The following is an 11,473-nucleotide window of genomic DNA, read 5'->3' as shown; positions in this document are numbered from 1 at the left end:
GTGTGTGTGTGTGTGTGTGTGTGTGTGTGTGTGTGTGTGTGTGTGAAGTCTCCCATTCAGTTCAGTTTATGAGTTCACTAGAAGTGCATATCAACTGGCAGCTGAGGCCTACAATATTATTTTTTGTGATTTTCTTAGTGCATATGCATGCTAACATGTGTGCGTCTCCATGCCTGCACGTGCGGGGAAGCTGTGTGTGCGTGTGTGTGTGTGTGTGTGTGTGTGTGTGTGTGTGTGTGTGTGTGTGTGTGTGTGTGTGTGTGTGTGTGTGTGTGTGTGTGTGTGTGTGTGTGTGTGTGTGTGTGTGTGTGTTTGTGTGTGTTGATGGAAAACCTATCTAGTTTTCCTCTGTGTCACAGCAGCGGTCCCCCCTAAAAAGGTTTAAAACAGGAGAGCGCGAGAGAGGGGGAGGGAGGGTGGAGGTACTCTGGGATGGCCACGCACTTCAGGAGAAAGACGTTTAAGAAACGAGCGATTTTAGTATTTTTCAGAGGATTTCACGTGCTTTGTTGTGCAGGTACAGAGAGAGGGGGGGGTGCAGAGGAAGAGAGAGAGGGAAAAAAAAAAAGATTCACACACACTCAGCTCTCTAATTGTGGGAGTGTCCAGAGCTATAAGTGCCTTCGCGTTTACCTGTGTTACTTATATCCCTGCATGAGGCTCAGAACAGACACTCTTACACTCGCTCACTCACACACACACACACACACACACACACACGCACACACACCTGTCAGACGACACACCTGCCCTGCACTCGAGAAATCTCAGCTCTTCATCTCCAGGTAAGAACTTGCTCCTTTTATTTTACACCTCGAATACATTTTTGGTGGAATACACCTTTAAATCCTCTGACTGTTCTGCTTGATTGTAGCTTTGTTTTGAAGGATTTTATACATTTTAGTTGAATGTACTGAATTTGAGGACGAGCTTTTATCTTTCCTTAAATTTGACACGTCTTTACATCCTGCAGGGTTTTGCACATATTTTGAATATGTTCATTTTCACACTTTTACTACATGTTGCCATTATTGTAATTGGTCATACACATGTAAAATGCCCATTTTAGACTATTTGCTTCCACTAAAATTACACTCAGGTGAGTTCTGCAGTTGGTGAAGTTTTTCAACGTTAATGACATTTTATTTAAAAATTTCTCATCACACAGAAAACAGTATCAGATGAAACAAAATATGACTCTTTTGAGTGGCATTTTTACAATTCATTGACCTTTAACATCAGCCCAGATCCTTTACTACAGACTGTCATCCACTTTTAGGAAATGTATAAATTGCATGATTCGTGACATTAAAAGAGATTGATTTCAACTGTGTGCAACAATGCTGGTGGTCCAAAGTGCATCATTATAAGAGGCAATTTTTACTGTTTTTAAATGTCCAAAATAAAACAATGAGGAAATTCATAGATCAGTGAAAGGCTTTTTTTTTTTTTTTAATTTTTTTTACTTAGGGCTTGGATTGTTTATTAATTGTTTAATGAAGAATATATTTTAGAATATTTCATATTTTATTTTATATTGTATTGTGAAAAATTCTGAGCTTTCTTGCTGAAAAGTCACAGAAAACATAGTGCCTTTTGTTTTAGTGTGTTAAGGAACTTTTGTACGTCTTTCTCACCAGTTTTGTCAATATTTTGAAATTAACAGTGTCAGTTTGAGTCACAACCTTGTTCTGTTGACGCTTCCTGGTGATGAAAGGATTTTTAGATGATGAAAATGATCTCCTTAACCTAAAATATTATCACAATTTAAAAGCGTATATTCTGTATTGGTGGTCTCATGTCTCCTCAACACCCACCCTTCCCACTATCACCTCCCAAAGACAAACCAAACCTTCAGGCGTGGAAACCCCACAAAAGAGGAAAAAGCCAGGCACCCCCTCCCACCCCCACCTCCCTCCCCTCCATGCCCCGCCAGCTGACACGGGGTTAATGGGCTCTCACACACACACACACACACACACACACATACACAGGCACAGTCCTGACCCGCTAATTTGGTCATACTGGCAGCGTTAACGGCGTCCCCAGGGGCCTTTCCTGTCGTCGCCAATGTAGTGATTCCCAACGCGCCCATCTACGAGGAAGCGGAGCTGGAAAGAGCCGCCAATTTGGAGGGCAGAGGTCACGACCACCAAATTCCCCGGAAAACATGACTTTATTGTTTACACACGTGTGTGTGTGTGTGTGTGTGTGTGTGTGTGTGTGTGTGTGTGTGTGTGTGTGTGTGTGTGTGTGTGTGTGTGTGAGGGGGGGGGGGCACAAGCATGTGCATCCATGGACCCTCACTGTTAACATACAGACACTGTATGTTCCCGGGGGGGTTAAACACATGCAATCCTTCACCTCGTCTTTTCCTTTGAAGGCTTTTAATTCTGTATACAGTGAGCATAATGATGATCACATGCGCTGCCATGTTTGCAGCTGCGTGTACATTTCCATGTGAGTTGAAAATGTGTACGTACGTGTGTCAGCAGGTTGTTGTTAAATGAGGCGGGTAGAAAAGATAGAGACGGCATTGTTTTTATTCACATTCGCTGCTACTCAAGCGAGTGACACCCGGGCAGACGTGCAGGATGGGAAATCACCTTTGCAGAAAAAGGAGGGAGGTCCCGGGAAGGGCTTTCATTTGAGGGGAAAGTTCAGCAGGAGAGGATCGAGGAATCGTGGCTCGGTCAGCGCAGAAAACCAAATTGTAATCGGCCTTAAGTGGCCTAAACAATCGGTTTCAAATGGTTTGGCTTGTTCTTTACAGCAAAAAAAAAAAAAAAAAAGCCTGCTCAGCTTTAAACACATCAAAATCATCTGTATTTTACAAGAAACAAAGCTATGACTTAAGGAAAGTCTGAAAAAAATAATAATTGTGTAGCAGAAATGTTTTTCCCTGTTTGTTTGTTTGTTTTTTATCATCTTGGTACTGCTCTGATTTATCAGGTCAGGGTTGGAAACCACTGGCCCAGATGTTTTGTGTGGTTTTCTTGAAACTTTGGTTTAAAAAAAAAAAAAAAAAAAAAAAAAAAAAACTTTTCTGTGACTTCTCTGGATTCTTACAGCAACATCTAAAAGGTTTGAACCACCCAGATGTCGCCGTGCATGACCTCACATCTCTGCCTGCTGGCCCTACCAGTGATCTCACTGCTGCTGCTCTTCTCTCCTATTGGTCGGAGCTCTGATGGCCTCACCCCCGGGTGTCACCTTTACCGTGAGTTCAACCGATAAAACATAACCAAAAAACTCACAATTTGGTGCTATTTACACTGCCTACTAGACCAGGCTATCCTTGTGCCAGTGTCATGCCGAGTTCTGTTGAGAATGATTGTAATGATTTGGCAAAGTAGTAGGCCTACAGTTAAAAAAAAAAATCAATAATGATAAATTGTGCTGATAAAACCATTTGATTCCTGTCAAACTTGGATTTGAAGTGTCATTTAATGATAGGTGATGCGTGTAATTTTGAGCAGAACTGAGTGCAGCTGCTGGGTAATGCATCCCCTATTATTTCAGCTTAGGTCATAAAAATGTGTGAAATTTCCAAATGTCACGTCAAAAAGGACCAAAATATAAGACACATGTCTTATTTTGGGCCATATAAAAGGGTGAATCAGTGGTCCAGGTGGCTCTGCGGTTCTTCCATGGTGCAAACAACCTGAACTGTGGCTCAATGGCACTTTAGTTTTCCAACATAATAGTGCACAGACTCACAGCACATTGAAATCGTGTAAGATTCTCAAGATTCAACGGCACAATCGCCGTTACCCTCAATCCCTACTCACAGGATGGGGTTCCCTGTGACTTCTTTAATGTGCACTCTCTGCTCCATACATGTAACTCCGGTGCTGATGTTGACTCGGGATCCGGACTCGTAAAGGTCACAGCTTCTCTGCGCTTCACGTCGCGATGCTGCGCACTGTACGCGCACGGCAAGACAACTCTCTGAACTTTTTAATCCACCCTCGTAGAAAGACTCGTCTTTTTGGTGAAAACACGCAGGACAGTTCGGTTTTAGGTTTGCAAATCATTATGGTACCACTTCTGTTTCGGAGGAAATGCCACTGCAGCGTCTTCTGAAACACAACTACTTTTTCACGATCAATACAACTTTTGAAAAACAAAAGCCTGAGCGACGTGGCTTTAGAAGTATTAAATAGAAATAGTGTCAGTCTCAGTTTTCTGTAAGCTGCTGAGTCATAAACACTCACACACACTTTTCCTCCTCCTCCTCCTCCTCCTCCTCTTCTTCCTCTAGCTTTCAACGTGACCATCCGGAGTGACCGTCGCAGCACCTGTAAAGGCACCCATCTTGTCTACGCCTGCGTGGGCTACTGCGAGTCCAGCGCCTTTCCATCCAGATACTCAGTCCTGGTGGCCTCCAACTTCACCCACAACATCACCTCCGCTTCGCGATGCTGCACCATCAGCAAGGAGGCCAAGGTGAGAGGTGGTGGAAGGGAGATGTGGCGTTAGAATAACAAGAGGGCTTAACTGCCACCTCGGTCTCGATTGTTTGTTGCAACTGTTCACGTCCTGCGGCTTGTCTCTCCTAAGGTCAAAGTTCGCCTGGACTGCCCCCGCGGTCGTCACCATGACGAAATAGAGATCCTGACAGCGAAGGCGTGTCGCTGCGACATGTGCCGCAGGTCCCGCTACTGACACGTCAGGACAGGATGCTACGTACCAAATGTTCACCAGGATCAGAGCCAGATTGCAGTTTAGTCGGTTAAGTGGTACAATAATTGGTAAATGACAGAGCACTTACTTTGGTTTTTCTGTCCACATTGACGTCTTTTGATTGTTGAAGGCCTTTAAATTTGCCTCCCACAGTTTTACTGTCTAAACCAGGGTTTCCTTCATTTGTTTCTTCAAGATGACCTATTATGCTTCTTCATTCGTTCTGTCATATATATATATATATAATGTTACAAGGTCAGATGTTCAGATGTTAAACGCGGCCAACATCTTGAATAACGAGGTGAACAGATGTAAAAGTAATTCCTCGAGAAAAAAGCTCAGGCTTCAGACTGCTCTGAACATTCAGAACACAAGCTGACATCAGCTCGTCTCGGATTTCTTTATATGCTCATCTCGAGGCACCACGCGCCACGAAGTACAGGGACACGTCCATCCGCCCGCTCAAAGTCTGTCCACAATTACAAAAGCCTCTCGACCTACAGTCTCGGGTATTTACCACACGATCACCTTTTAACGAGGACCTATGAAAAGGAGAATGTATATACAGCTTGTTAATGACAGGCTCAATCCACCAATACATTACACAATAATCCAGTGTCGCGCGTGATATTTACCAAGCGACCCGCTGTAATGTTTGTCGCTGCAGATGTTCATGCTGTCAACTTTCATATTCTAAATCAGATCTGGGCTTGAACACGGACAAGAAGTTCTCTATCTTAGTTCTTAGAAGTTAGCCAATGAGAACAAAGTGGGCTTTTAGGGAGGAGAGGCCTTAAAGAGACAAAACCGCTTGTTTCAGACAGAAGATGAGCTCTATAAAGGAGCAACATAAGATAAATTAGGAGGTTGTTGTTGTTTTTTTAGCTCTAAATCATGCAAAGCTACTCTGGCAGAGTCCCAGCATGAAAAAATAACAAATCTGGACGTGAGCATAATAGGTCTGTTTTAAGAATGAAAGCAAGACTGACAGAAAAACTATAAAAAGAAAACGGATACATTCCCAGCAAAACTAACCGCACCATGATACCCCGAAACTGTCACTCTGCTCTGGATCCATCCAGCACCTGAAAACCGAATGATAAAATTACACTTTACGTGACAAATACTTACTTTACCTTATTGAGATGTGTGTGAGTGTGTGTTTTGTGTGTTTCTTTGTTTGTGTTCGCTCGTGTAAAATGTGATGTAAGGGAGGCGATTCTCGGAAACTTGATTGCCACACTTTAGAGTAAAAGGCTGTAACGAACCATTCTGTCACACACACCACGAACAAACTGAACCTTTCTATATGTTTGGCAAACACTTCCTAAGAATCATCACTTAAGATTTAGTGACTCGGCAGCAAATGTATGTACACAGTGACTCCAGCATTGTATAATCAATCAAACTCACGACAACAGACTGATTTCAAACCATCTTCTCATAATGACGATAAATTCTAATGATAACATGTTGAAATGAAAGAGAACATCACTCGACAGTTACAACAGTTCAGTCATCACTTCACTCATTTGTAATGAACATAAAACGTCCAAACGTCGTCCACCTTTGGAATCAGCATAAAGGTCAAATATACTCAATAACCACTAATTCACAGGCAAGAGACCAAAGAATGTACAACATTTATTTATATTTATGAATTTGAACTTAAAGACATTTTGTAAATAATATCTATTATTGAAACCAAAGAATGTCGTAGATGTCCATTAAATGAAAAGAGGAAGAATGCACTGTATGGTTTGTGATGAACTTGTCAATTGTATGTCAATAAATTTCTGTTCTGCAACTTTAAAGTCATCTCTGTGGACATTTGATTCTTCTTCAGTCTTTCTTGTCACCTTCGGTAGAGCCCGACTTGATATACCAGCCCGCCCATTTGATTGGCCGATATTGGCCTATCACCGCATGTTACATATTGGCCAACATATACGTCGATACCGACGTATCGATGACGGCCCGAAAACTTTATTCCACAGAACACAACGCAGAAAAAGCTGCGTGGGGCAAATTACAAATTGTTCAATGTGTGTGTTTTTCTTCATTTATAGTTATTTATATTCATCAATTTCAGTACACTGAAGTCAGTGTGGATGACAAGCTGCCACACAAACCCACAACACATACAGTATTTGTCACAAGTGCCTAAAGTGTTTGATAACCACTTTGCAGGGATCATTGCAAAAAAATTTGAATTCACATACACCGTGTAGGGAATACATATATAATATCGGCCAATTTATCTGTATCGGGACATTTTTTGTACTCCCTAATAATCCAGTATCAGTCAGGCTGTAACTTTCAGGTAAACACACGAATCAGTTTTTAAAGGAACGTGCCCCTTTTACTTTATTTTTGCCTCAGGATTAATGCAGGACCCAGTCAGCTCACCTCGTCATTTCAATATCAGTTGTGTTTGTAGTCTATTGGTGAGTATTAACCAGTTCACGCAGTAAACCTGAGGCTTCGGGGTCCTGGGGGTCTATCTTGGTACACTGATACACTGCAACACTTCAAATACAGACTACATGCAACGCTAACCTCTCTGTTTTTAGATTATAATTAGAGCTACAGTTCATATGTAGTTTTTCTGTTTAAGCGTATGATCTAAAAGTGCCTTTTTCTGTGTGGTGTAAATTCAGTATCGATACCATCATGATGAAAAAAGACAGAATTCATATTTTCAAATGTAATACCAGCTCTGTTTATTAAGAGACGAGTACAACTACAGTACAAAGACATTCGATAATATAGGCGTTTACTTAAATGACGCAGCCTTCTTTTGCTATTGGAATATAATATCAGTCACGTGTTTCGCTTCTTATCATTTTATTCAGTGTCATTGGTATCAATAAAACTGCCCGAAGACACAGTTTGCGGCGAGCGGAGGTTTAGTCCGTCAGAAGGTCTCGCACTCCGTGTCCTGTGTGGAGCAGACGGCGCAGTGGCAGTGCAGGGCCATGGGGTAGTGGTAGAGAGGGGAGACGTTGGGCGGGCAGCCCGGCAGCCGGGCGGTCATGTGGCGGGTCCGGCTGTAGGTGCACACGCGGTGGTGTCGATGGATGTAGGGGGGCTCTGGTACGGGTCGCTGGAGATTTCACACACAAACGCGGTGGTGAAACACAAGTAGCTACGGGTTGGTGTGACACAAGACTTACGTGGTTTTAGAAATTGAACTCGAGCTGTGAGATTATTAATGAACTGAAATACAGACGGAAAAGTATCTTTTCCTCTCTGTGCATTTGTAAACATTGATGCGCCAATGTAGTCCTCTTACCGAATTATCTTATTCATTTGCAGTATGTTCTGGTTTATGCATTCTTTGCTACTCTAATGTGTACTGGGACCATGTTGCTTGGAGAATCTGCACTTTAAATACACCGATAGATATTTCTGTAATTACAACAAGTGAACCGTTTTGCAATTTATTCATCGCTGCCTACGTATACAAACATAACTCAAACATGCTGAAAGAACGAATGAGCAAACTCGAGACGATGACGTGCTGCTGAAAGTCAATGTGAAACAACTGAGTTCACAAGTGGATCCAAAGTGGAGCTCTCGCTTTTAAAGGCGTTCTTGACCATTAAAGTTGGTTAAACCTCTCAAAGTAAAATAAGATTGGCAGGATTTGAGAATTTCTTATAACAATGACACCGAGCCAGAAACAAAACCGGGTCAGCAGCCTTCTGATGGTTTAAATTTGAGTGCTGGGTCATAGGAGCTTACAGAAACAGCAACAGAAAAGGACTCCTATGTCGGCTAAATAGAGCGTGTGTGAATGTGTATGTGTGTGTGTGTGTGTGTGTGTGTGTGTGTGTGTGTGTGTGTGTGTGTGTGTGTGTGTGTGTGTGTGTGTGTGTGTGTGTGTGTGTGTGTGTGTTACCTCCCAGGTGTGACAGCGCCCCCAGCAGGCCTCCGTGGTGATGCGCAGTCCCTTGCAGCCGGGCTTCTGGGCCACAAAGGAGAACTCTCGCACCGCGCAGCCTCGGAAACCATGGAGCATCGTCGTCGTCGTCGTCACGGCGACGCTCACCACGGCTGTCCCGGCAACCAGGAGGAAGAGGAAGGAAAGGGAGAGCGGGTGGAGATGCATGCTGGGAAAGGTGGCTAGAGAGGAAAATGAAGAAAGAGGGTTATTATTCATGTTTTTATGTCCTTTATTCATCAGCATCAAGTCACCCAACAAACTATCACTGGAATTAAAGACACAAATGTGTATTTTTTTTGAGTGAATGGAATTAAAACCATCACCAGTGAATTTTATACCTCATATGAAGGAAAAGTGCATCGGTTCTTTCATATTAATTACCGCAACACACGACAACATGCAGTTTCACCTCCTAACACAGATGAATGTTGAGCTCCAGGTGATGAACTGTCAGTATTTTACATGAGAAGAAGTTCATGAAACACAGTGTGACATTCAGCACGACTCACAACTCCCTCTAGTGTCCGTTGCAGCTCAAACTAATGCTGAGAGACCCAGAAAATAAATAAATAAATAAAGCACTGAAGTAGACAAATCATTTTAAATGGCAAATCTGACATCGAGGTAACTTAATTTCAATGTGCAGGAAAATGTGCAGTTTTACTCTTCACCCTTGTTTGAAACAGATTCAAGAGTCATTTCACAAAATCTTCTCCATTTCTAAACATTTTCAACCTTAAACTGAACTCAAAGAAGGCGAACTAGCTGAACTGAAACTGCAGAACAGTTCACTGTATGTATTTAAGAAATACTCTGATGCAGTAACACTCAACTAAGATTACTTTTAAGGGAATGTGATACAGAATACTAATAAAAAATTTTTTAAAAAGAGCACTGAGACCACTAACACTGCGTTCACCGAGTCCTCTATTAAACAAGACGAACTGTAAAAAAGGAAAACTAATTATTGAACATTTTGTCCCTTAAATTCAATATCAATTTGTTACAGACCTTCCCTATCTTACTAAAACACATGTTTAAAAAAAAAAAAAAATACAACAAAAAAACATCTCTCACCTTTTCTGCTGAGGATCTCTCAGAGATTTGAGCTGCAGGACTCTGGGTTGTCTCTCTGCCTGGACAATCCAGTGAATGGAACCAATCTGTCCTTGTTGTTGTTTTTAGAAGGCCATTACGGCGGACGGACACGCTGACATCATAGCAATTACAATGAAATACCATTAGAGAACCCCAAGCCAGAAATAATGGAGTCTCCCTGGAAAATACCGACGCTTGTCTATGTTTTCTTAACCCCAGCCTGTATCTCTCTCTCCGTGTGTGACTGAGTGTGTGCAGATCAGTCCACTGGGATGTGAGGAGTGGCAGCACCACACCAGTGTGGATACGAATACACAAAGGACTTGGTATATATTTGGGGAGATGTGATTTCCTGCAGTATTTTCTTACTCACCACGTTGTCGTCTTAAAGACGTTTTCTATTCATTTGCTGCAATGCAAACTTTCATAAAAGATGACAATATAGGATGACTCTTTTTTTTTTAATGATGTGTTTAAACCACTCAAGCAGGTTTTTAAGACTTTAAATCTGATTTTGACGCTGAATAGAAATGAAGAGAGATTAATTGCTGCTCAGGTCATTTACAGTAAAGGTTTTTCCTCAGTAGAAGTACATTAGTTGTTTTGTTTTGGTTTTTTTTAATCCACCCTTTGTATAAATATTAAGAGGTTAAAGCAAATTTTAGCTTTTAGGCGTCAAACAAACAAGACAATAAATATGCGTGTAGATATTCAGATAAAACATCAAGCTGCTTTAAAAACACAACAAGGGGAGCGAGATCAGCTGATCACAAGTCTGCCAGCATGAAACAAAACAGACCAAAGTGATGAATGAATGAATGTACCACCAAATATATTAAATTTATCACAGGCAACAGAGAAAATAAATATAAATATCATGTACTTACCATGAGACATCTTCATAACATGCACTTTGACCCAAACAGCTCAAACTTCTTCCCATGTGGTGTTTTTTTTTTTTTTAAGCTCCTCTTCACTGCTACTTCAGATCTATTAATATCACCTTCTTTTTTTTTATTATTATTTTTTTTTTTTGATAAGTCTCCACTCGCAGACGTTTATCGAATAAAATAAAAAAAATAAAAAATGCTCCATTGTAATACGCATGTTTTGCTGATGCTAAGTTAACAAACGTCGGTCTGACTAACAGGAAGTAGAAGTGAGGTCAAAGGTTGAATGTTGCTGCGCCCATTGGCCGAATCAGGTCACCTGCTTCTTCTTTGGTTTTAACAGCGAGTCACCTGTTGTTGTTGTTTTTGTTTGTTTTGTTTCTTTCTTTCTTTTACTAAAACATTGTTTGTTTTATTAGTTTTTTTCAAACTCCCCAAAAAAATTTTAATAATTAAAATTCTTTAAAATGAAAAAAGTATGTAAGTATTATCAGCAAAATGGACTAAAAATAATAAAAGTAAAAGTACACAGTATGCAGTAAATGCTTACTCAGTGTTTTACTATCATATATGATGTTTCTGGATTAATATTACTGTTGCATTAATGGACAAGTTAGTGTTGTAGTCACTTTTTTCACAAATTAATGTCCTGTTGGTTAGTTTAATTTATAGTAATGCATCATATTCTATGAGGTTATTATGATATGCTTGTATTGTTTCTGTTCTGTAAGAAGTTGTATCTGTAATTTTAAAAGTAGCCTAACTAAGGCTGCCAGACAAATGTAGTCTGCAGTAAAAAGTACAATACTTGCTTCTGAGATGTAGATGAGTACAAGTATAAAGTTTCTTA

The 11,473-nt window shown here is 41.0% G+C and overlaps 2 protein-coding genes across 3 annotated transcripts; one reads left to right on the top strand and one right to left on the bottom strand.

Annotated features, from left to right (window-relative positions):
* The first annotated feature begins 3,099 nt into the window (after window positions 1–3,099).
* On the top strand, window positions 3,100–4,676 carry gpha2 (glycoprotein hormone subunit alpha 2). The gene is made up of 3 exons (XM_069717019.1): window positions 3,100–3,220; window positions 4,265–4,449; window positions 4,564–4,676. Exons 1-3 carry the CDS (start codon window positions 3,100–3,102, stop codon window positions 4,666–4,668), a joined length of 411 nt encoding a protein of 136 aa, XP_069573120.1. The 3' UTR covers window positions 4,669–4,676.
* Window positions 4,677–6,941: 2,265 nt separating this feature from the next.
* Window positions 6,942–10,746, bottom strand: LOC138631797 (glycoprotein hormone beta-5-like). 2 transcript variants are annotated; one of them, XM_069716980.1, is made up of 3 exons: window positions 9,713–10,746; window positions 8,591–8,814; window positions 6,942–7,792 (listed from the first exon to the last, which is right to left on the bottom strand). In XM_069716980.1, the coding sequence occupies exons 2-3, from the start codon at window positions 8,798–8,800 to the stop codon at window positions 7,604–7,606; spliced, it is 399 nt and encodes a 132-aa protein (XP_069573081.1). In that variant the 5' UTR covers window positions 8,801–8,814; window positions 9,713–10,746; the 3' UTR covers window positions 6,942–7,603. The 2 variants fall into 2 exon arrangements, with proteins under 2 accessions (XP_069573081.1, XP_069573080.1); XM_069716979.1 differs by lacking the exon at window positions 9,713–10,746 and having other exon boundaries at window positions 8,591–9,207.
* Between the last annotated feature and the right edge of the window lie 727 nt (window positions 10,747–11,473).

This window comes from Brachyistius frenatus, unplaced genomic scaffold, assembly GCF_029030835.1.
Source record: "Brachyistius frenatus isolate BFR_SWC_R1_liver_20210118 unplaced genomic scaffold, ASM2903083v1 Contig_166, whole genome shotgun sequence".
NCBI classification, from domain to species: Eukaryota; Metazoa; Chordata; class Actinopteri; family Embiotocidae; genus Brachyistius; species Brachyistius frenatus.
This window is presented reverse-complemented; position numbering and strand designations above follow the sequence as displayed.